Source organism: Crotalus tigris, unplaced genomic scaffold (genome assembly GCF_016545835.1).
Source record: "Crotalus tigris isolate CLP2741 ecotype Arizona unplaced genomic scaffold, ASM1654583v1 scf7180000018544.1747854, whole genome shotgun sequence".
NCBI lineage: Eukaryota > Metazoa > Chordata > Lepidosauria > Squamata > Viperidae > Crotalus > Crotalus tigris.
The window spans coordinates 60442-86952 of NW_024097068.1; the positions used below are offsets into that span (position 1 = coordinate 60442).

General features: G+C 40.8%; 1 protein-coding gene across 3 annotated transcripts in view; it reads left to right on the forward strand.

Annotated features, from left to right (window-relative positions):
• RARA (retinoic acid receptor alpha) overlaps window positions 1-26511 on the forward strand; it is a 248084-nt gene that overhangs the window by 42719 nt on the left and 178854 nt on the right. Inside the window, exon 2 of one of the 3 annotated variants that reach the window (XM_039353972.1) lies at window positions 20600-21087. In XM_039353972.1, coding sequence (XP_039209906.1) covers window positions 20913-21087 — 175 coding nt within the window. In that variant the 5' untranslated portion in view covers window positions 20600-20912. Of the gene's footprint in view, window positions 1-20574; window positions 21088-26511 lie in introns of those variants that run through there. The other 2 variants (XM_039353973.1, XM_039353975.1) reach the window with 2 other exon arrangements.

Consider the following 26511-nt stretch of genomic DNA (forward strand, 5'->3'; position numbering starts at 1 on the left):
GAAGCTTCTTGTGTATATTAAATAGGCACCTCATGTGCAATGTATTTACCTGATTTTTACAAACAGGTCAGTTTGTTCAAACAAACAAATAAAAACAGTTATATAGTGTTTCCTCCTTAATCCTCACCATAACCCAGTTAGGTCAAATAGGCTAGGAAACTAGCCAAAAATCATGGAATAAACACTCATGGATTGGAAATTTAATCCAATACAAAACTGAGTATTCAGTGGCTTTATTTATTTATTTAGATTTATATCCTGTCTTTTGTAGAGGAACTCCATTCTAGCCATCCCTTGCTTACATAATTTTTTCATTTTTGTTATTGAAGTGGGAAGGAGCAGGTATGGAACGAAAGGAACAGGTATGACAAAAAATATGGGGGAGAGATTATGGAGTTCTGAGCACCTATTTGAAAGAAGCACTTAATCTCCAAACCCTTTCTTTCAGATGTTTCTCTGCAGCCAAAGAGACTATGTGCTTAAAAAATAAATGAAATGAATAAAATCAGTTTTCCTGTAAAGGCTACTACTGGCCTTCTGTCTTAGGGGTATGATCTATGGCCATCACTAAATAGCCTCACAGCAACTGGAATCTTGTAGCACCAAGTAACTCTTGGCTGATCGGTCAATTTGGGGCGGGTGGAGGGGAACTCTTTGCCCTTTGTGTTTAAGGGGGGGGAGTGGGGAGTTGCATTGATCTTGCTTCATCTTTATATTTCCCCAGACACAGCCCTTGGCGTTGGAATGTTTTCTCTGGGTGTGCTCTTGAAGTAAATGAGAACTGAGTGAATAAAGTGACCACATTAACAAGACATAGGCAGCCCTGCCATCCCCAGAGAGGGCAGGAGTAATTACCTGTCCGTTCCTGTATTGTTGCACCTCCCCCCCAGTCTCGTGCATATGCGCTTGCCTTTCCCACTTCCCACTGGTCACTGCACACTCAGTTGGGTAGCAAACTGTAATCACATTTACGGTGACAAATGTGGTTATTAAAGAAAATGGGTTAATCCGCCTCCCACAATTGGAGGTAGCTTAGTGAAGATAGAGAAGAGAAGGGGGTTTCTCTAATATCAAAAGGGGCAGGCAGAGTGGACCAGGAGAGAGATCAGTGGATGAGTGGACAGCTTCATTTAACCTCCTTGATGTGGCAGGACAAACAGAAAAGGGATGGGTGAGCTGTAGGTCAGTTCTTTAAACAGACTTGGTTGACATACAATAACTGCTGAGTCATTCTCCAGTACAGGAGATGGAGAATCCACCAATGGGTTTTCTCTGTCTGCCTGCTCTTGAGACCAAGTAGCCAAACTTGACACGCCCCCTCTTGCTAGAGATCCAGTCTTAATTTGATCTCAGCTCTTGAAGACATATCAGATTTGGCTCTCAACAGATAGCAGGTTAGAAATCCATTGGTGAATTCTCCTTTTTCCTCTAAATTGATGAAATATTATTTGGAATCCCCCCTTTATTCTAAATTCTAATTTGAAATCCTCCCTTAAAATCTTTTAATAACACTGGGATCAGTGCTACTTTTAATTAACAGAATTGGGGAGTGGGAGGTGGGGAGAGGCTTCTGCAGTTTGCCTTTCCTGTTTTCCCCAGGGCTCTGGGGAAATACTTTAGGCAAGTTTGCCTGGAATATTCCTTGTTCTCCTCCCCCCCCCCCCGTTTCTTTAAACCGTGCAGGATCTCACGCTGCAGGCTTGGAATTTTTTAGTTCAATTCGGGCCCTCCGGATCATCCCCGACAGCCAGGAACACCCACGGGTGCCATTTTGGTTGCCGTCAAAGGCAACAAACTCAAACTGACCAGGTTTTGCCTGCTGTTCGGAGGCTTCCCTTCTGAGCTCAATTTCGGCGCAGCGCTTAGCGCTGCCATTGCGTCTGCCCCAGCACCTGAATATTCATTTTTGAAGCCTCCAGTGCTGTTCCCAATGGGGAGCAAGTTGCGGCCACCATTTTGGGGCCGCTGCCCAGCGAACGGAGTAAAGAAACACTTGAAATTTCACTCGTTTGGGGCCTTTTCCTGAGTTCTTGGGAAAGACCTTTGGTGTTCTGGGGGTTAGGGTCCTTAGGTCCCACTGCAGCCCCGTGAATTTAACAGCATTTTCACAGACCCATTGCGGCCGCCATTTTTAAAAATCGCCACGTGGTCATTCATCTAGGCCACATAGGAGCCCTGACTCAGGAACTGTCTGCAGGCCTCATCACATTACCATAGTGAATTTTTCATTGGCAGATTGGCCAAATTTTCAATCCACCACCATTCTTCATCGCAAATCATTTATCACAATTTGGCCACATTGATCAGCCGCCATTTGAACCTGATTCCTTCGTGCCAGGCTTTGTCTCAGGCCCTCTGCGCCCTTCATTGGGAGTTTTTGTCTTTTCTGGTGCACCTTGACTAGCCACCTAAGGCCTCTGGATGGAGCCCAGAGCGGGTCCCCAACCGTGCCTTCGGCATCTGACGCAAGTGCCGTGACCAAAGCCCAGATAGAAATTTTTTCTGGTAGGTGGTCAGGGAAGCAGTCTTGTTACTTGTTCCAATTTCGCTTCCGCCAGCTGCTTGCCTGCCAGAGCTTTGTCTCAGTTTCCCTGAGACTGCTCAACCAGGATGGAGGACTCAACAATGCCTCCCCATCTTCAAGTTACGGCCGGCACAAATCCTCTGAACAGGAGGCGACAGGCAAGCCCAAATCTAAGGCTAAGATCACTCTTAAGAAGCCTTCTAAGTTGGCAGAAAAGCAAGCCAACTGTAGGCACCAGGCTCTGGAGAAGGAGTTCTCCAGAGTGCAGAGACAGGATGGATTGGAGACAGATCAGATGGCAATTCCTGAATTTGACCTTCCTCTAGGACCTAGGTCCTTCAATCTCAGCTCAAGGTGTGTGGTGTCTCACAGGGACAGCTCCCCTTCGGCATTAGTCCAACAGACAACAACGGTCTCAAGCACAGCCCCAGAGGCAACCTTTACTCCTATGGCCGCAGGACTCAGGAGTCCGGACATTGGAGACATTTTCTCCGACGGCCGTCTTGAGGCCTTACTATCTAAGGTTGTGGACCACACCCTAGCGGAAAGGTCCCTTCCTCCGTCTGGGCAAGGGGCTTCCACATCGACCATGCCACCATATGTCCCCCCCCCCCATGAGGTTTCCTATTCCTCAGGAACCCACATCTCCTGCACACTCCTCCATGAGCGGATACTCATCTCCGCAAGGTGAGGAGCAGCCGGAATTTAATCTATCTGAGGAGGAGGAACTTCCACCTGAACCCTCCCCATTGGGAGGTCTGTTTTCCCTCTACTTCGCAAGGCCACATCAATGGCAAACATAGGGTCCGACCAGTTCCCTCAGCCACAGGCAACTTCGGAGTCCAGTCCAAATCCAATATTTTTTGAAACGGTGGTAACCCAACATCATGTTCCGTGTCCTTCTATTTTTCTCAAGGGGATCAAAAAACACTGGGCCTCCCCTTCCTCCTTCCCTTCCATAAGCGGATCTGACAAAAAAATTTTCAGCACCTCCACAGACCTCATTGATGCCCTGGAGGTCCCCAAGGTTGATGAAGCCTGGACCCCTCTGGTATCTCAGACCGCGGTTGCTGGAGACATGTCGGAAGCGCTTAAAGAGACGACAAAAAGTGGGACTAGACTTTCCGGAAGACCCATCAATTAGCAGCATGGGCAATTAAAATGGCTACTTGTGCTTCATTTTTTGTGCGTACCACCCTTTTATGGCTGTGTCAGCTTCAGGTCAGCGTCCTTGCTGAGGACATTAGGACCATCAGGATCTAAGCAAAATGGTGGCAGCCATTGAGTATGCTGCAGACGCAACGCTCCAGTCGGCCAACAAACTGCATGGTCTATCTCTCCCAGGAGTGCTTGGTCAGCATCAGGGATCTGGCTTGTCGGGTGTACAGGGACCGTACCGTTCCACTGGTCTTACTCTCCCAGTTCCTGGGAAAGATGGTTTCCTGAATAGCCATTGTTCCCTGGGCCAGGCTCTACTTGCAGGACCTCCAATGGTTCCTCCTACCATTTCAGCGGCTGAATTCCAGTGCATCAAACTGTCAGGTCAGGCTCCCGGTTCACATCCTCAGATCTCTGCGCTGGTGGTTCTCACAAGCGGTGACCAAGGGATCACCCTTCAAGGAACCGGACTGCATCACCATTACGACGGACGCTAGTCTATTCAGTTGGGGAGCCCATCTACAGTCTCAGTTCATGCAGGGCTGCTGGTCCTGCGCAGACTTGAGACACAACATCAATTGGCTGGAGCTCAGAGCCATCCACTTGGCTCTTTGCCAATTCAGGCACTGGATCAGGGGACGTCATGTTCTGATCCTTACAGACAACATGGTGTCCAAGGCATACGTCAATTGTCAGGGGGGCACCAGGTCCAAGTCCCTCATGTCCGAGACATGGCTCCTGGGTTCATGGGCAGAGTCAACCTGGCCTCTTTCAGGGCCGAACACATCTTGGGAGAACCAGCAGGCAGACTTTTTGAGTCGCTCTACGGTGCACCCCTCAGAGTGGGGGTTGCATCTGGATCTGTTTTCCGAGATCTCCCACAGGTTCGGCCATCCAATCCTCGACCTGTTTGCGTCGTCAACCAGTGCCCAACTCCCCAGGTACTACTCTAGCTATTTTCTTCCAGGGGCGGAGGAGATGGACGCCTTGCGGACCCCGTGGCCACAAGGTCTCCTCTATGCCTTCCCTCCCTCCCACTCATACTGGCGACCATCTGCAAACTACTCCAGGAGCAGGCGGAAGTGATCTTCGTGGCCCCATACTGGCCACAGAGGCCGTGGTTTGCTGACTTGGTGAATCTTTCCTGGTCTCCTCCGTGGAAGATTCCTCCACATCGTGTGTCCTTACACCAGGGGTCCCTCCAACATACGGACCCTCAATGGCTACAATTGACCGCCTGGCACTTGAGCACAGCATCATGACACAAGAATTGTTTTTCCCCCGTTCAGTTACCATGATTCAGATCTCTCATTGCCCAGCGACCAATCACATTTATGATTCTACTTGGAAAATTTTTTGCCATTGGTGTAGAAGGTGACAACTTGATATCTGCAAATTGACCATCCCTCACATCGTAGATTATCTTCTGGATGGTCTGGTCAGAGGCCGGGCCCCTGCGTCTATTCGCAGACAGGTGGCCCTGTCAACATTACTCACTTGTGCAGATTCAGTTTCCTTAGCTCACCATCCTAGGATTTGCGCCTTCATCAAGGGTGCATGCAACACCAGGCCTCCAGTGGTACACAGGTACCCCTCTTGGGAATTGCCTCGCGTCCTTCGCGCTCTAACAAAACCACCTTTTGAACCCATAGCGACTATCCCGTTACGGAACTTGTCTCTTAAGGTTGCGTTCTTTATCGCCGTCATGTCAGCCAGACGTATCTCAGAGCTGGCTGCACTCTCGGTCAGGACCTTTGTATCTTCCACAGTGACTGGGTGGTCCTTCGTTTGGACTCCACTTTCATGCCCAAGGTCAACTCGCTCTTCCATAGGGCACAGGAAGTCATTTTGCCGAATTTTTGCCCCAATCCTTCCCATGACTTGGAGCACCAATGGCACACACTGGACGTCCGGAGGGCACTGCGGCATTACATGAAGCGCATGGAGCCTTTTTGTAGATCTGAGGCCCTATTTATCTCCTTCCGTCCGGCTTCTCTGGGACAGAAGGTGTCCGCTGGCACTATTGTCAGGTGTATTAGGGCCTGCATTGCGGAGGCGTACCAGTCCTCTTCCCTGCCGTCTCCAAGTCATCTTACTACCCATTCCACTCGCAGTGCTGCGACCTCGGCAGCATGGGCCACTCAGGCGTCCATTGAGGAGATTTGCAGGGCTATGACATGGTCCTCGCCCTCCCCATTTGTACACCATAATAGGATTGACCGCTTCACTTCCGCGGACGCCTCCTTTGGTTAGAGGGTCCTTCAGCAGGTGGTCTCTGAGGACATTGTTCCAGCCTTATCTGTTTCCCATCCATCGGGACAGTGAGGCTTTGGTATGTCCCATTGGTGGATTTTCCATCTCCTGTACTGGAGAAGGGGCGTTGTCTTACTTGAACGCCTTTTCTCAGTACGGAGATGGAGAATCCACACCCATCCTTTCGGTCAGTTAGGCCGATATTAGGGAATTGAGAACCAACACCTCGTCCTAGCATCAGCCACTTTTGCCCTCGTTAAGACTGGATCTCTAGCAAGAGGGGGCGTGTCAAGTTTGGCTACTTGGTCTCAAGAGCAGGCAGACAGAGAAAACCCATTGGTGGATTCTCCATCTCCGTACTGAGAAAAGGTGTTCAGGTAAGACAACACCCCTTCTCACCACGGGCAATCACCATGATTCAGGCCTCTTGTAAGCCGGCGACCAATCACATTTATGATTCCACCTGGAAGAATTTTTGCCATTGGTGCGGAAGGCGGAAACTGGATGTTTACAAATTAACTATTCCTCAGATTGTAGATTACCTTCTCGACGGTCTGGACATAGCCCCTGTGACCCTTCGTAGGCAGGTGGTGGCCCTATTGACGTTGCTCACTTGCGCGAATTCAGTCTCCCTAGCTCACCATCCTAGGATACATGCATTCATCAAGAGCGCATGCAACACTAGGCCTCCCGTGGTACACAAGTATCCCTCTTGGGAGCTGCCTCGTGTGCTTCGCACACTCATGAAACCGCCCTTTGAGCCCATTGCTAATACACCATTGCAGGCCTTATCTCACAAGGTCGCATTCTTAATCGCCATCACGTCAGCCAGGCATATCTCCGAGCTGGCTGCTCTTTCGGTCAGGAACAATCTTTGCATCTTCCACTGAGACCGGATAGTCCTTCGGTTGGATCCCACCTTCATGCCCAAGGTCAACTCACTCTTCCATCGGGCACAGGAAGTCATTTTGCCAAACTTTTGCCCCAATCCTTCCCATGATTTGGAGCGGCAGTGGCACACACTGGACGTCCGCAGGGCCCCACGGCATTACATCAAGCGCACGGAAGCCTTTCGCAGATCTGAGGCCTCCTTTATTTCCTTCCGCCTGGCTTCCCTGGGACAGAAGGTGTCCGCTGCCACTATAAGCAGGTGGATCAGGGCTTGTATCGCGGAGGCATACCAGTCTTCTTCCCTGCTGACTCCAAGTATATCACAGCCCATTCCACTCACAGCGCTGTGACATCTGCGGCATTGGCCACTCAGGCGTCCATTGAGGAGATTTGCAGGGCTGCGATATGGTCTTCGCCCTCCCCATTTGTACGCCATTATAGGATTGACTGCTTCGCTTCTGCGGACACCTCCTTTGGTCAGAGGGTCCTCCAACAGGTGGTTTCCGGGGACGTAGATCCGGCCTAATCTGTTTCCCACCCATTGGGACGGTGAGGCTTTGGTATGTCCCATTGGTGGATTCTCCATCTCCTGTACTGGAGAAGGGGTGTTGTCTTACCTGAACACCTTTTCTCAGTATGGAGATGGAGAATCCATACCCACCCTTAAGGTCTGTTTGGCCAGTATTAGGGGGTAGAGAGCCAACACCTCGTCCTAGCATCAGCCACTTTCGCCCTCGTCAAGACTGGATCTCCTAGCATCAGAGGGCGTGTCAAGTTTGGCTACTTGGTCTCAAGAGCAGGCAGACAGAGAAAACCCATTGGTGGATTTTCCATCTCTGTACTGAGAAAAGGTGTTCAAGTAAGACAACGCCCCTTCCTTTGGCTTCACTATGTGATTGTATGCATGGTTGGCACACATTTACAGTCTTCTTGTATTTATGCATTCTCTAAGGGGGGAGAGTGAATCCCCTACAAGGATTATAGTGGTGATGGTAAGGAGCAATTGTCTTTTGACCATTGCAAGAAATTATCAGCCAGAGGGTTGTCACACAAAATGGGCAAGCATAGTGGTGGCCAAGATTCTCCAAACAGATGCCATTTAGATGCCTTTGACTGCAAATCGTATAATTTGTAGACTGCATATCAGAGGCCTTGTGGATTTGGTATGTGGACATATATTTCAATCTACTCAGTGTGTCTTTTAGCTTTCATCTGGGGGAAGGAAATGTGTGAGTCATCAAGGGGCCTGCCAGTGAGATTGTTGCCAAGCAAAATGGGCGCTTCCCTTATCTGTGTCTAGTCCTGCCCCACCAAGGGTTTAGGGATGGTGTGGAGAAGTCCCGTTTACAGCCTCTTTTCTGTGCAGATGAATTTGTCCTGCTGCTCAAACCAAGCAGATTGCATAATCTGAATGCATGTCTTTCTACACTAACTGCGCTGCATCATCTGGAGTTGGGTGACTGGCTTTACATCCTTGAAAGTAAGATTCTAGACTCCGGAGCAGCTTGAAAATTTGTGGTCAGTGTTTTCATGAGATTTTTTTTTCCTTCAAAAAAGGCTAAATATGTTGTTTTCTGTTGTTCAAAAGATGGGAATGCAAAATACGCAAATCTGTGTAATATTAATTTGTATAAGTTATTCCAATTGTAAAATTTGGCTTTGGAACTTTTATGACCATAATACATCTTTGTCTGTTATTTCTAGTGTTTTGTCATTAGAATATATTTAATTCAGGTGTGTAAATAGTCATATGTTTACTCAGTGTCTGGATGGTCTCCTGGATGTTAATCTTTTAAATCATGGGAACTTGAAAATGTTAGTCACTTGTAGCTTTGAAAAGAGTTAAACTAGTTGTGTGTATTCAGGTGTGCTAGAAAACATTTTTTGTGGTAGCTGGTGTGGAATTGTTTGAATGGCTGGATGAATAGCCTAGCGTTCTTTAATCCTGAGCCATCTTATTGGCTTGAATAAATCTCTGTGTGATGCCTTAAATACGTATGCAGGGAAGTCAAGCTATTTTCCAAAGCGCTTGAAGGCAGGACAAGAAGCAACGGGTGGAAACTAACCAAAGAGAAAAGCAACCTAGAACTAAGGAGAAATTTCCTGACAGTCAGAACAATTAATCAGTGGAACAACCTGCCTCCAGAAGCGGTGAATGCTCCAACACTGGAAGTTTTTAAGAAGAGACTGGACAGCCATTTGTCCGAAATGGTATAGGGTTTCCTGCCTGAGCAGGGGGTTGGACTAGATGACCTCCAAGGTCCCTTCCAACTTTATCATCATCATCATCATCACCATCATCATCATTATCATTATCATTATGATGATGATGATGATGATGATGATGATGATGATGATGATGATGATGATGTGAGGTTGAAGTATGTATGTTTTGTCAAGAATTGGTAGTGGATAATTTCTCCTAATTATTGATCAATAGGCAGTAGCCACAGAATAATTCTTTTCATTTGTAGTAACATACAGTAAAAGCTTTGACAATAATTTCACTTATAAGGAGAAAAGAAACTCTAAACCATGGAAATTCTTCTCATTAATATTGCATTTCTCCTTTTCATTTCACATTTAATGTATGTAAATAATAGCATAGTTTCATATTTATATGAAATACTATCTACAACACAACTGGAGTGCCCCTTATTATGAGAGAGATTAACATTTTTGTTCAGTAAAGTTGTTAAACAAAGTTACTGTTTGTGGCTCTTTGCACACAATCCCATTTCTTGGAATTTCCCTTGAATATCTGAAAGCTGATCCTCTTTTTTTGGCTCTCTCACCTCCTGCCCTCCAGAGGTTTGGGGAGCACAGGTGTAGGTTTCCTAACTTGATTGTAGAAGGCACCATCATGAGGAAAAAGTGCACAATTCCTAGTACTGGTACACAACACAAAATCTGTTTTGTAGATCTGAGTATCCAGTCTCCTTTTAGTTTATTATAAGCAGTAAAAAGCAACCTTCTAATGGTCAGAAGCTTACCTGATGTTCTTTAAAAAAGAGGGAGGGAGGGAGGGAGGGGGGAGAGAGAGGGGGGGACTGCCATGATAATAATTTGGCTGGCAAAAAATGACTTCAGGGACTGATCCTGGACTGTTTTGGGATGCATTTCTCCAGCAATTTTTTGAGATTATCTCAACTCCTGGAGATTTCATGGATCCATAAAAATGGTTGATCTACAATTGTCTGTTTGGATTTTTTGTTTAATGTTTAGAATAGTAAATTTTCCAGTTGGTGTCTGATCCAAATACTAGGGAAAACCAATCCTGTTTAGCTTTTTGAGACTTTCTAGATTGGGGTCTAGCTTCCTCCATTCTGGGGTGTAGCTGAAAGCAAAGTTTAGTGTGTTCCTTGAGATAGAACTTGTGTATCCCTATGTTTCAGTTCTAAAATAAGGGTTAACAAAGCAGTTTGTTGTGTTCATTTAACACAGTTTATGTATTTGGGCATAGCAAATTGTATTTTATTGTGACTTGATTTATACAATGTATTGTACTAAGAGTTGCTTGGGTGCTGAACATGCTGAATTATAAATTGCGCATTTCCATTTTAATTTAGTTTAACAGTTTGTGCAGAACTGGATGCTAATTTACCTTTTAAGGGTGGAGAATAACATATCTGAAGAAAGGGATATCTCAAAGGAGCTGCTTTCTCCTCTTTTCTCTCCCAGCTGCAGCCAAATTCTTCCAGCTTCTTCACACTGCTCAGTTGGGTTTTTCTAAAGATAAGACTATTATATTCCCCCCCACCCCTATTCTCCTACCCCCGATTCCAAATACCCGTAGCCTTTTTCTGAAGGCGTAGGAGGATGGGTGGGGTCCTGCCACCTGTTCCTGAGGCAGCATGGTGCGTCTGAGCCTTCTCTGGGGTAACTGGAGTGGTGCATTCTTGGTGGTAATTTTAGCTGCTGAAGCTGAGCTGCTTCAACAGGTGGAATTTCATTTTGCTATTGAAAGGCCTGTTGTTGGGAGGAGGGGGAAGCTTGTCTCTATTGAGGCTGGGAATGGGTGGCAGAGAGGAAGAAGGGAATATGCAATAGATGCTGGATAAAGTATTAACATCCCGGGGACAGCAGGATCACTTCTTTTTTATCTCATGCCATTTAAGCGTTCCCTATATCTAAAATTTCCTGGGAATTTATTAACTGTTGCAAACTGCCCAGTAGCTTTCTAGACTAGGAATTGTTCAAATGATAGACATCCGGTTTCTGAGGGGGCTAAATTATTTAGGGAGCAGGGACTTTTTTTTTAAAGGAAACTCTAAGGCAGTCTGTGTAGTTTACTGTAAGGCACCTAGAGAATGAGCATTGCTAGTCTGCATAAAAAACATGTTATAGTAATCCACCTTCTTTTGTTTGTTAGTGCCACTTGGGCGATACATTTTGTTTTGTTAATATAAAAACCAAGGCAAGTCATTAATTAAAGAGGCTTTTTTCTTTTTTCTTTTTGCTTGCGAGAGGCAACATGGTATGCAGGAGAAGGAGTATTTTGAGATAAAAGCTTTTCTAAGTCTACTTATCTCTTTAACTTATGCCCAAATAAGTAAGCATTAAATTATGTTGAAAACTGTGAAGCTTTTGATTAAACCATTGTAGGACTGATATTGTTTAATGGGAAATTTGTTTAATGGGAATAACAATTTTGATTTTTACTATTACATTAAACATCAATACACTTTTATCTTGTTAGCAAATAATAGGGTATAATCACATTGAGATTCCTGTCCCTCTCCTTTTACAAAAACTTTCTCTTTTGAAAATCCAAACATGTATCTAAACATGTAGTAATTTTTAATCAAAGATTTAACATATTTAATAGTCATATTTTAAGTAACTCCACTGAAACTAAATTAATTCCAGTTTACTTATGTCTCTATCTGGTTGCTGCTAAGTTTTTTTATTTGGTTTTTTTGAAAACTTTAGTAGTTTTTCAATGAGAAATAGTTTTACTATGCTGTTTTACCTATTTCTTAGCAAAGCTTAGAATAAAAATAGATGAATAAAATTTTACTTGTGTTGTATGAAAATAACGTGATAGAACATCTGAGCCAGTTTGGTTTAGCAGTCAAGGCAGCAGTCTAGAAAACAGGAGGCCCTGAGTTCAAGCCCTGCCTTCAGCATGAAAACCAGCTGAGTAACTTTGGGTCTCTCTCTTATCCCAACCCTCCTCTCAGTGTTGTTGTGGGGAAAATTAGAGGAGGAGGAAGGTGTGTTTGGATATGTTTGCTGCCTTGAGTCATTTGAAAAACAATAAAGATGGGATACAAATAAATAAATAATAAAATTATATCAAGTGAATGAGGAAATTTTAATGTAATGTCTAAAGAGATACCTAGAAAGAAACAGTTGGAGATGAAACCAACTTTTGCCTATTAGTGTATGTTGGATGCTTCACCATATACCCTCACTGCAAATATAATGTAATCTAGATGGTTTGTCCTTGCTTTCTTACTCTTAATGGGGTGAGGATAAAAACTCAGTAGAAGCCTTATTTTTTTTCTTTGAAGTTAAATATTTGTTATAGCTTTATATTATTTATGATGCTTTGCAGATTAATAGAAGGGATCTCTGTGCTGAGTTTCCATCCAATAATTTTGACTGTATTCTCAGCATCAAGTTCTGGTCTAATTTGTTGTAAAAGAATTGATAAGCAGTGTGGTTAAAGGTATCATTGATTTGAACTGAACCTGGGTGACCTTTTTTGGTGTGGAGAAAGAGATCTGATTGTTTTTCTAATACAGATGAGTGGGAAGAGTGCTTAGTTAAGTTACGCACTTTGAGTCATTTGTCTGACTATTTTGTCTCAGAATTATTAATGTGTTTCTTCTTTAGTAGTTAGGAAATATGATAGTCAGAACCAACAAACTGATCCCCCATTCTGAGCTGTTTAGCATAAAAGTAGCAAGCTCAAAAATTATACATAATTTTTTGCCAGGGGAAAAACATGGGAAAAAATTGGAAATGAGAATTAATTTCATTTTTCCAATTCCCCTAGTTCTGATGGAGTGGTCTAATGCTTTCTTGCCAGAAATATTTGGATTATATTTTCTCTGTTGTGTACTTCCTTTTATGATGATCATCTTGGGTAACTTAATGCCCAGATAAATATTTAATGAAGGATATCCATCATGGGTCCGCTGACTGGAGGTGGTGAGAAGGAAAGCTTCCAGCAAATATAATCCAGTGCTGCTCAGTTTGATGAAGCTTTTATTGCACAGTTGCTTCCTTCATTCACAAAATTTTATGTTGAGCAAGGGAAAAATGGCAGCCAAAAAAGGTACTCTTTTAACCTTTCTTTTTCTATTGTTTCTTCCATATTCAATTTTTTCTCTCCCATCCACCCCAAAATAACTCTTTGGCGCTTTTGATTAGCGTTATGGGAACTATCTGAAAGTCCCGCTGATCTCCTATATGGATGCCACCTTACTCAGCCTGCTGGAGAAGCCAGGTCCCCCTTCTTTTACACGTTCTCCTGTGTGCCAGCTATGAGAGCCATGGGCCAAGACGCGAATGGAGCAATCTGCTGTGGTATATGTTCTTTTCTTTCCCCCCATCTCACTCAACAGCATGACTTATGACTCAAATGCAGTAACATAAATTCATCTTCCTGCTCCATTAGCTCCATCCCATTTGGACATTGATATCCTCAACTCTCAGATCAAGCAAGGTTTTCTTAATAATCATACCATACTCACCTCTTGGGAAGGGTGGGGGTTTTGTATATTGTCATCTCACTCTCTTTGAATCTGTGGTTCCACTCCCCCCTTCCCCGAAACAAAGTTGTTGTCGCGTGTCAGGCCAATGCCAGATACAAGGAGGAAATCCACAAAGCTGTGACCACACATCAGATTGTCATCACACTTCCTGTTCTGTCCCCACTTCACATTTACTGGGGAAGCAAGGGTGGAGGAAAGAGGGTGGCATTGCCATAGCAACAGCTTTAGTGTTGTCCTGTTATGCCTGTCTAACTACGGTAGCTGTTGTGTTATACTAGCCAGTGCTCTGAAACATGGTATCTACAGTCCACTGGGTTGGGACCAGAACTCTTTTTTCCAGTGCAGAATGGGAAGTTGCAGGGATGCAAAATGCCTAGCTTTAAAAAAAAAAATTGCCCAATTTTTTTTTTAATTCATTGGTGAGGTAGGAGTGCAGAAACCTGAATGTTCTTATGAAATCTTATTTCTTTAACATGCTGAGAAGTAATGAAGGATCCTAGTCGCTAAATTGAAGAATGCTATGATTTATACTTTCAAGATTTGCCATTTTAGATAAATAAGACCCAGCTATGGAAATTCATCAGTGAGAAAAAAAGAGTTGCACACAGTCCTGAAATTGCCATGCATCATTTCAGTTCTTGAATGAACTTTGAGGTACAACATTTGGTTAATATTATTGATACTAAAATACAAGAGCATGCTTGAAAGAACAAGATATATTGTGGTATATAAGTTGTGGTTTTTGTTCAGTATTTGTGGCACTTTCTCTACCTGAAGGGGGTCATTAGTCCAGCTTATTTTGAAGACCTGGAAAACACAAGACAGGCACTGATTGTAGGTCTTGGAAACTATATTTGATGAGGAGAAGTGAAACTGGGCAACACTGGGAATTGAAATTGATGACAGGGAAGTTGTGGTGGGCACATTCTGGTTGCAAGCCTAACAGGAGGTCCTTAATTGGAGCATGCCAGTATATGTCAGCTGGTATCTCTAATAACTATTCTATACCATAATGGTGTTACTTTACCATCAGTCTTTCAATTGTAAGATGGTGAAATTAGACAGTATAATGTCACTTCTACAATTTAGTAGGAAGTCATGAGGTGAGTTGATTTAAGTGTGTGGTAATGTAGCAAACCTTTAATTCATTCTGGTGCTCTCTGTAAACTCGTCTGAGTTTTGTTTAGCAGTTATCCAGTGGAAACAAAATAAAGGTTTAGTAGCATGCCTATGTGACCATTCCTGGTCATTGTTCAGTTTTTGTTCAATAATTAAATACAGGCCATATCAAAGATGGCATCCCAGGTTTTTAAGCAATGTAATTAATTTTAAAGTAGCTCTTTGGCTAAGTTATCATTTCTCTTCCTGTGGTTTTCTGAATAGTAAAGTAACTAATAACCAACAAGTCTCCTTCCCACACTCTACTATCCATAGTATATTATGTGCATGTATACACACCCTGCCATGGTGCTGCTCCTTCCTCTTCTACCCCCACCTTGCCTAAGATTATGAAGCTATCAGAAGAGTATATACAATCTACTTTCCCTTAAGAGCATAGAGATAACAGATAATTACATTATGTCATATATGGGTTTTTACTTAACATCCACTTTCTTTTTATTTTTATACACATTTATCCTGTGAGATATTTTCAATGACATTGACCACCAAGAAACACTGGTTTCATCCTTATTGGAACTCCCTACATGTGGGTAGCTTGATGTTACCTCATGAGGTTCAAACCTTGTATGGAGAATTTAACTCATAGATCTTCAACTTCATACTGTACTTTAGCTTTAACAACTATCCTATTCTTGGCACTCGGTAGTTGAAGTAAAGGATTTCTGGAAGGATAGGATTATGAAATATGTTAACCCAATCTACTTTGAAATGAAACCTGTTTTTTAAAATAAAAATAATATATAGTTGGCATTTTGTCTATACTCTATTCTTTTTATTGTTTCTTCCCCAATACATGGGATTAAAACACTGTTTTAGTTGTTTTTTTTTCTCGTCCCCCTCCTTTGTTTCCTTTTCTTCTCTCCTCTTTGGGTTTACACAATCCCACTAGTGAATTATTGTATCCTTCATGCTTGGTTGCAGTTTTGTTCCTTTTCTGGTCTCCTATCCATTACCTCTGTGGCAAAGCACTTTCCACAATAAGCTGTAGCAGTGGGCAATTCAGCAGTTGTCAGTTGAACGGGGCTATATTGATTTTTATTACTTTGCTTTAGTACAAAATAAGTAAATTCTTTCATGTTGCTTGCAGTCATCTTTGGATTTTGTGTAAAGGATAAAATTGGTTGCATCCTTAAAGAATTTGAGTTAGTTTTAACATTTGGCAACTCCTGGACAAAATCCTACTGTTGTCTTGCCAAGATTTTTTGCCCTTTCTTCCTTTCTAGGGCTAAGAGAAAATGACTGGCCCAAAGTCACCCAGCTGGCTTCTTGCCAAGGCAGGACAATAGCACATGGTATTCTAGTTTCTAGTCTGTTGCCTTAATACTGTACCACTGAACTCTCTTAAAGATTAAGATGTATATGTGCATGTGCATGCAGTTTTAATTTGTTTAGCCTCCAAGTGTGCAGGGGGAGTAGTTGAAAAGGATTGAAGATGGCATGCAGATTGCCCATCCTTTCTTTAGAGGGATTTTTGGGCAAAGTTATCCAAATCAGGCACCACGTGACGGGGTGAGCTCCCTTTTTTACCCTAACTCCTGCCAACCTAGCATTTCTAAATCATGCAAAATGCGAGCAGATAAATTGGTACCATTTTGGCCAGCAAGTAACACCTGTGTACCTCAGCATATAATCATGCTTGTCATATGACCACAGAAATGTCTTGGGACAACACTGGCCCCCTTGGCTAAGAAATGGAGATAAACACTGCCCCCTAGAGTTGGACATATTGGATTGGGGAAACCTTTATTAATGCTGTAATTTCACAGCTGCATCAAATCATTATTAATGCTGTAATTTCACAGCTGCATGTATAACTATTCTCTAGAATGTTTATTCTCTTTAAATTTAAATCTAATGTTACATTTTCTTTTGATTCAATGGTAAAATATTAATAGTGAGAAAAATTAATCCTCTAACTTTACAACTTATTCTCTGTGCTTCCTCACAACAATGCTCTACATGGCTTTATGGATATAGAATCCAAAATAATAAACAGCATAACCAAAAGCAAAATAGAATACTTAAAAGCAGCCCAAACATGAAAAAAATACCATAGTATTCCTAAATGCTATCACATGGTCTCTGATTAATTTGTTTAATTTAATTTGTTTAGATCAGTTCCCAAGACTATTTATATTATATAAAATATCTTTGTGACTGTCATTTCTGGATGCTGGAATGGCTGTGAGGCAATATCTAGGAAGACAGCTCTGTAACTGAGTTGTCACTTAGAAGGCTGGCAAAAGGTGATCCTAGCAACTTCATGGTTTTTCATTGAGCTGATAGCAGTTAGAATACTCATTCTAAATATATAGTGGTTATTTTTAAATGTAAGCCACTAAACAGTCCTTTTGGTCATAGACTTTAATGTAAATGGAATAAATAATTGATAGAATTGAATCTGTCCCAGCAGGGATTTGGGTTAAAACCTAAGCAAAGTCTGGTTAATACTTGGATAAAAGAAAGCCAGGAACTAATATAAGTTTAGGCTGGGAAGTTAGAAGCCATCCCTGAAGAATGTAGCTTCAGGTGTCATACGGAGATTGATGATTTAGGGGTGGGATTTGCTTTTTTAGTGATGGCTTCTAGTCTGGGGCTCCAATCTGTTATCTTTCCACTTACTTGGCTTCAACTAGCATGTTTCCTGTTTTCTGGATTGGCTGAGTTTTTGCTTCTTAATGTCAAGCAGAAGAAAGGTTCTGGCCAACTTACTTGGCCAAAAGGAAAAAAATCTGCCTTGCACCTTTCTTCCCAGGGCAAAATACAAACTTTTTGGACCTTGGGAAAGGGAAGAGTACTCTAATAGAATAAGTCCTTACTGTTTTCAGTGTGTTGTGCAGCCATCTGGAAATATGCCCAATTCTCCATTTAATTGGGAATGTAATCTAATCTACCCCTGGGAGTTCTTTTTGCATAATGTTTTTTAACTATTCTGCTGTTTGTTTTGGGGGGGGGGAAATCAGGTCTGAATTCCACCAGTCTTATAATATAGTCCCTGCCTCCATTTCTGAAACATTTATTTTTCTAAAGTTCCAGTTGATTTATTAATCAGATTTATTAGTACATAATGCTCCCACTTCTTATTTTCTCATAACAAGAGCCTTATGAGGTAGGTTGGGCTAAAATAGTGACTGGCTTATGATCAGCCAGCTTTAAGGGAGGACTAGAAATCTTTAGATCAGAGGTCTCCAACCTTGGCCACTTTATGACTTGTGGACTTCAGCTGCCAGAATTCCTCAGCCAGCCTGAGCAGAGGGTTGGACTAGAGCAGTGTTTCTCAACCTTGACAATTTTAAGGCATGTGGACTTCAACTCCCAGAATTCCACACCCAACATTGCTGGCTGTGGAATTCTGGGAGTTGAAGTCCACATGCCTTAAAATTGTCAAGGTTGAGAAACACTGGACTAGAGCATGGCTGGCTGAGGAATTTTGGGAGTTGAAGTCTACAAGTCGTAAAGTGGCCAAGGTTGGTGGGGAGCCCTGCTCTAGATCACCATCTTAAACATCATACCAGGCTGGCTCTTAGGAAGGCTACTAATACCCCAAAAGAAAGGGTTAGCAAATTGTCAGCTATCTCATTATTGATCCCAAGCATGGAAAAGTTTTGAGAAGCTGCTTTGTTTTAAGTCATCCATGTGCAGCAGTGTAAAATAGCAATATGTAACTAAGCTGAGATCTGGAGTCAAAAGTTTGATTTAGTTTAGACAGCTCACTACTGTAAATCATTTTTGCTGATAATTTATTGAATTGTCAATAGTAATTTGGATTTACATAATATCCTTACCTAAGACCAAATAAACCTCTGCATGGTTTAGGACAGTGGTTCTCAACCTGTGGGTCAGGACCCCATTTGGGGTTGAACGACCAGTTCACGGGGGTCGTCAAACAACGCAGTCCGCCATTTTTTCCCCTTTTCCTTAGCTGTGCTACTCCCTTTTATTCTATTGGCTTTTGAAAGCCAATAGAATAGACTCTCTTGAATAGAGTCTAATTCTATTGGCTTTCAAAAGCCAATAGGAATTGTCCAGGCTGTCTCTGCCCTGCTGAGCCCGCCAAAAGTCCCATTCTGCAAACGGTGTTGCACCGGTTGAGTAGTCCTTGACTTACGACCGGTTGAGTAGTCCTCGACTTACAACCGGTTGGGGGTCACGGCATTAAAAAGGTTAGAACCACTGGTTTAGGATATTGCATAAATACATGAATGGAGATAGAAGTGTACTTGGTGATATGAAGCAATAAAGTAGATGGGCAATCAATCTGTGGGTTTCCCTCTGTCTCCTGGCCCTTTTCCTTCGTAAACTCTAGTAAAATGCACAGGAGCCTCGCAAAGGCTCCATGTCAGCTGGATCTGAGGACAACTTTCCAGTAATGTGTGCTGTACTTTTGTCAGAAAGGCAATTTTATATTTCTTCTCTTGGGCATGTGATGAAGTAAGTGGAGCATGGGTTTTTGGTGTGGAAATGGTAGACTACAGTAAGGCCAGCTCCCCTCCCTAATTTCGGTTCAGACTTCGAATTTCAATTCAGACTTCTATTGGAATTACTTCCCTTCATCTGTTTCTTTCAGGAAGGGGAAAGCAAAGAGGCCTTTCATTTTGTTTTTCATTAATCAGCATTTCCTTTAGTGTTCTGGGCTCCATTCTGTTCCCCCTCCCATGATTTATGGTAAGGCAAGGGCAGCAGGTAGCCAAACCTTCCGACCTCCAACTCATTTGTCTGGAGGGGCTGGGCTACCTGTCACCTCCTGTCAAGGGAGAGCTATAAATGGTCTCTTTTGGTAATTAAGTGGGGGTGGGGATGGGGGTGGAGAATAGGGGCAAGACATGGTGTTGATAGCAGGACTAACTGATAAGAAAGTCAAAGAAGAAATTATACTCAGTGGCATGTAGGAAATTATATGCAGTGGAATGTAGGAACAAAATATGATTTGGCAGCAGGGGTTGAGCATTGATTTGAATTTTCCCTCATATTCTGATGGATCCTCCTCCCTGCTGTAATCCCAATTACTTGACTGAGATCAGAAAGTCACAGAGTGTGTCTCTTCTTCTCCCAATAGCTCTATATGATAGTTGTGCTCCTGTAATAGCTGCTGTAGGTAAGTTTGCCAGCAGCATTACATTAAGAATTGTAATAGGTAAGGTGGAGTTTGCTCAACTTAAAGTTTTCTTAACTTTTCTCTTTGCTAAATAATTTATTATGGTTAAATGTATTTTGTTATGGCTGTAAAAAAAGATTAAGCCACTTTTTTATAGCTGTTTTAAAAATTCCTTTTATATATATTTACCAATACTTGTTAAAGAATTATCTTTATTCTGTGTTGATTAAATGTAATAAAAGCATTGAGGGCCTTAAAAAATACAAAAAGGGCCAAACTTTAGCATATTGGCAAAAAAAGAACAGTAGTATGTAAATCCTTGTCAGGATGATGGAATTTTATTTTACTTTTTTATTTTGTACAATAGCAGAAAACAAACTCTTCTTCACTTCCTTAAATTGTACAACAGGAATAATATGGAATATATTGGCCATAGATATCTTATCTATTGGAGTATGCCCTTTATAAAAAAAAGTAAATGAAATATATATTTATTTGTATGTACCAAGGAAATCTATATAGATTACAAGATAAAATGTGAATCAAGGTCTCATATAAACAGAAATCGTTTCCAACATTATAATAGTTATGTTGATATGTTTTTCTTTTTATATTCTTTATATTCTTTGGACTAAAAGTTCCCAAAGCTTCGAGCTACATCACTGTTTGAAAAAATCCACTTCTTTATGACTGCTAATTATTTGAATATAGTCTGATTTTGTAATGCAGACCCTTGCATCTTTGCTTACTCTTATCTTTCTCTTTCTACAGCTCTATCACCACCTTGCGCAGAGGACTTTGCAGCTTCTCCTACATGCTTTTTTTTAGAAGATCTGTTCCCAAAGGCACCTGAAATATTTTTGAAATCTTGAGGATACACTCTGCTTGCCTGGGGAATTTTCTGGTGAACTGAACATATTTCTTCTCCTTAACTTTGTCCTGAACCCCAAGGGAAGAGGAAATTTATTGATTTTGCATCAAAGTTTCATGGTTCTGGGCTGCACCTCTATATTAAGTACTTTGCATTCAGCCCTTATGTGAGTCTTTTTTTTATCAAGGATCAGGCCTGTGGATTGTGCCAGCTATGGCGAGCAACAGTAGCTCCTGTTCTACACCAGGGAGTGGACATCTCAGCAGCTATCCGGTTCCGCATTATTTCTTCTTTCCTCACATGATTGGAGGCCTCTCACCTCCAGGAACTCTGCCTGGAATGCAACACCAGCTGCCAGTCAGTGGGTATAGTACACCTTCACCAGCTAGTAAGTAACCAAGTTCAATATCTAAGTGGTAGTAGGGGTGAATATGGGGTGATGCACACTTAGGATAAAGAGGCTCTTACTGTGTTTAGAGCAGATTTGAAAACACCATCACAATATTTGATACAAGCACATCCTTTTTTGTTGAATAAAGCAAAAATGACCATTGGCTGATGTATTTCATAAGTGCTCTGTTCTGTTACAATTCAAGTGACAACTTATGGAGGAATTGTGAGCTATACAAGCTATTTTTGGTTTCCCTACACTTTTGAGATCCTGAACTGTACTGTCTTCTTCATCTAGGAACTCCAAAATGGGTCTTAGCAGTATTGTCTCTGCTAATATGCACATTTTTTAAAGTTTGACATCCTTCCTGAATGCTACATTTGAAATGTTGTCCTCTTTTTCAATTTTAAAGTTTTGATATATAATGTTTATTATACATAATAAATCTGTAATCATTATTTTAGGATATTATTTCACCACTTTCTTATTAACTAAAAATAGATTTGACCATTCGATTATCAAATCTGTGGTTAGATGAATTGACACATGCCTTTTGAAGCTTTTTTTTAAATCAGGTTTAGGAATTTCTTCAGCTTCAAAATGTGTTTGGAACTCTGTTGTTTTTTATAAATTGGATAGTTTGTGTTGACATTCAAGTTTTCTCACAGTAATTGACATACATGTGAACAAGCACTATTCTAAACATCTTAGGTTTCTTACCGTACTCTCATCCTGAATACATATTTATTATTATTTTTATCCCAGTTTTTCTCCAAAGATACTGAAAAAATGATGTGAACTCATAACAACTCTGTGGGTCAAGTTAGGCTAAGAATTGCTGAATTTGTATCTGAGAGACAAAGTTAATCTTGAATGTTATGTCAAAACCAATTTGTGTTCATTTCTATATGCAACCATGCTAAAGTGAGATTGCCCTGTTTGTTACAGAAGAGAGTAAACTGTAGTTGGCAGCTTTGGTGACTTCATTTTGAACCTTGCTCTGTCATTCTCTTCTTGAGCAATTTTGGGCAAATACTTGTTTCTCATGCTTCGTTCCTCTTTAGAATGAGGAATGATGTAGTTTTTGAGAAGGGGATTAGGACAAATTTAAGATTACACTTGAGCCTACAATTTAAAAGTTCAAGGGGTCAAAAAACTATAATAGAAATCTGAGTTTGGGAAGTTCTAGAAATAACTTCACAGACAGATCTGGAGTTAGCTATTTTAGATAAATTAATTTCAGTTTTAGTGTATGGGCATAAAAATATGCTGATGAAGAAAGTTTTCCCAGTTGTTTTGTACAGCCTAGACAGTTATTTAGGTGCATTTCTGGTTCTGCTCTGAGAAAAACTCCAGAAGAGTATCTAAATGTTATAGAGGTAAAAATGTGCATCAGTACTGATTCTGTTCATGGGAAACAGAAAATGTTAGTTCTCCTGATCATTCTTCCCACTATCACTTGAATTAAAAATAATCAGTTCCTGAGTTATATTCTGCAGGAAACCTTTTTCAGAAGGTTTGAAATGTCCCAAACGAGAGGACTCTGCTCACATTGAGTTGCAGATTGATACAGTATATGCCCATTATGATACCAGTGTTTTGCATATTCAGTGCAGCACTTCTCCTTAAGAGAATAGGTTCTGAAATGAGAATTGCAGAGTACAGTGTAACATGGTATACAGTGGTGGTGAACCTATGGCACAGGTGCCAGAGGCGGCCCCCAGAGCTCTCTTTGTGGGCACGTGTGCTGTCGCTGGGTTTTATAAAACCTTTTCGCTTTAGGCCTCTGCCGCCATGTACAAAAAAAAAAGGTTCAATCAATCAGTCAATTTCAACTTCTCGCGGGGGAAAAAAAGATCTTGCAAAGTTGGAATTGATTGATTGAACTTTTTAGTCCCACCCAGTCTGCTGTTACCACCGCAGCCACGGCCACCCGATGGGTCAAACCCACCCGGCACCCAACGATGCATAAGTGCGTTTTGGGTTGCAGTTTGGGCACTTGGTCTCTAAAAGGTTCACTATCACTGGTATAGTACAATATAGCGAGAAAGGCATCTTTGGCAACAACTGTAAAAGCAACCAGTGCAATTCGAAATATGTTGCCACTTTAAAGCCCTACATTGGAGAGTCAGATTATTTGCTGAGTCACTTATCCACAATGATTGCACATTCTTTGGGTCCCTTTGGTAAAGCAATGTCATCTAGTAAATACTGGAAATATGTCTTCTTGTCGTGATGCCTGCCTTATGAAACAGGTTTCCTCCGGAGATGTGGATGGCCCCGACCATACTGGTCTTCAGTGAAAAACCTAGCTTTTTCCCCAGGCACTGGCATAGTTATGTGTTATCTGTTGGTGATGAGATTTTTGTTGGAACCTTAACTTCGTCAATCTTCTTTCTTTCACTTGAATTTGTATTATGTAAGCCTTTATTTTGTTTACTGTCCAAAACATACTTAGCTCTTACTGTGAAAAATAGAACTGATGTGACACTGTTACCAGATCACATTTATATGAGTCTTGGCAATGAGATTAAGTCATGAAATTATCCTGGTTACAATTTAGTCGTCCTCCTGATTTGTTTATTGTAGAACAAGACTACAATAAACTGGGGAATGTATCAAGCTGGATAGAAAGGAGCTATCAGTATACTTTTCTATGGTGAGTATACTGATAGATACTAAATGGTGTCTTTTCATTTCAGTCAAAAATCTCTGTACAAAATTCACGTATATTTTATTTTTTTATTATTATTATTTTTATTTTTAACCAACAAAACAAAGCAAAACATAACACACATACACACACAATATATACTCCTCTCCCCTTTTTTTACAGTGATTGCGTAACGGTAATCTATTTATTTACATTTCCCCCCTTATTCTTCTTTAGAATATTTGTCCTTATTGCCCCGTTATTTCTTATTTACATTTTTCTTCCTTCATGTTCTACTTCTTACTAAGAATAATTCATATTATTATTATTATACATTATTATACACATATATTCACTTTTGACCTTTCCATATTTATTCTCCTCTATTATTTCTAGTCTCCAACCAGACATACCACTTGTTCCATGTTATATAATACTCTGTGTCTTTTCTTTTATCTCTTTTGTTAATTTGTCCATCTCAGCACAGTCCAGGATTTTTTTTTATTACTTCTTCTTCTGATGGTATATTCTCATTTTTCTAGCACTGTGCATATGCTATTCTTGCCACCGCTATTATATGTAAAATTAAGTACCATATTTCTTTACTATATTTAAAATACCCAACAAAAAGATCTCTGGTTTCTAGTCTATGGGTTGGTCTATTATTTCTTCGATCCATTTTCTTATTGTAGACCAGTATTTTTTTGCAACTGGGCATGTCCACCATAAATGATAATATGTTCCATGTACTTTTTTACATTTCCAGCATGTTGGTGTAAATTCACGTATATTTTAATATTAATTTAATTCCCACCCACCTACTCACAAAAAACCTTAAATATCTGGCTGATCTTGAAAAACTGAGTAAGGTTGGAATTGCTTGGCATTTGGATGGAAGATTACCAAGAAACCAGAGGTTTGGGCTAGGAAATAAAAAAATCAATCCTAAGGAAGTAAATGACATTTCTTTATGTTACTAAGAAAGCTATATAGTCATATCCAGTTATGCTTAATTTGAGGGTGTATTTACATTTTTCAACAGCTGGCAATACTTAGCTGATCTTGGAAAATAAGTAGGAGTCAGTCTAGTTGGGGACCTATCTGGGAATTCCAGAATTGTTGGCTAGGCTTTGGAAGAAGAAAAAAAATCCCGGAAAAGGGAATGGCAAACTGTGCCAATAATGCTGCAGACAATGTCCATGATGCATTCAGTTGATTTGTTTGTGTCATGATACCATATATATTCTTGTGTTAGGATCCCCCCCCAACCAGATATTTGGATGTTATACCAGTTGAAACAAAAATATAAATATTTCTTTATGGTTTTGTCATGATGACCTGGAGACAACCTTTTATAGAATGTAATTTTGCTTGTTAGTAAACCACTTGCATTGAAGATTATTTGTTGCAGCTATTGAAACCCTATGCTTCTTCTAAGATTTCTGGTTTCGTCATAAGCTGCATCTCTTAATATATCTGATGATGCAGCTGAGGAAAGTATAGGAACATCATTGTATGACAAAAAAGGAATTACACATAAGTACTGAACAAGTGCTATATTTTTGTTGAATAAGATTTAGAAGAGCAAACACCAACTCCCAAAATAATTTGACACACATTATTATAATTCTTGCAATCTGTTTTTCTTTTTTTGAACTAGCTTTAAGTAGCTTATTTTTTAAATAAAATTAAATTTCATGTGTTCTTAGTAACTTTGCTGTGGCATAATTGCTATACCACATATCACATGCTCATTGTCACTTGGTGAACATCCTTAATTTGAGGAGATTCATGTTTTTCAAAAGCAGTAACATTGCTTACAAAGTGTTAAAATTATGCATATCCCAGAGTTTCTTTTGTATTCTATCTTGATTTTGACCATTATTGTTTAAAAATGTTTCTAGTCCCAATTAGCTAAAATATTATATGAGTTTTTGTTCATATGCTCTGTTTTTCATAGAAAATATCCTCTGATCCTTCAAACCTGTTCCATCTATTGGTCCCAAATCTTTCCCCATTTATTAGTAACAATAAAATACAGAGCAGTACAACAGCTTGTTTTATAGAATAGTTCCCCCTTGTGATAGTTATACAGAACTTTTATTTTTAATAGATACATTCCAAATTCTGCATTTATTTAGGTAATAAATAATTTAAATTTGAAAATAAGGCTACCTTGCATAAAGGAAGGCAGGAGTCTGAAACCTATAAATGGATGACAACTACAATATGTAAATGAAAGTTTGTTTATTCTTCCAACAAATAATTATGAGACAGAACAAGGAGCTATGTAAAACACTTTTGCTATAATGTATCTCTTAAGAATTGGAAATTGTACTTAAATTTTGGCTGTTAAGGTATTGCCTATATCTTTTCAAGCTGATCTCTTCAGTTAAAAGTATTGGACCATTTTTTTGAAACAAAGATACATGTATGAAATTTCATGTTTCTGCATGAACTGGACCTTTTCACTTCATAAGGTTGAAGTAAACTGAATGGTTAACATCTTTTAAAGGGGTGCTGGGAAGTTGTCTCCTTTTTGGGGAGGGTTATGTAATAAAAATGTTGGTTTATATGCAGTGTAAGAATATTTAGATATAGTCAACATAAAGTTGTTGCAGGCCAGGATTCCAATGTCTCGGACTAGATTTTCACAACTCAGGGTGAGTATAATATTCAGACATTTTGTCTGAAGGTGAAGGCTGGAGAGACCTAGAACATGGATGGGCGCAGAGGGTTCTTGTACTATGATAAAATGTGACCAGGCC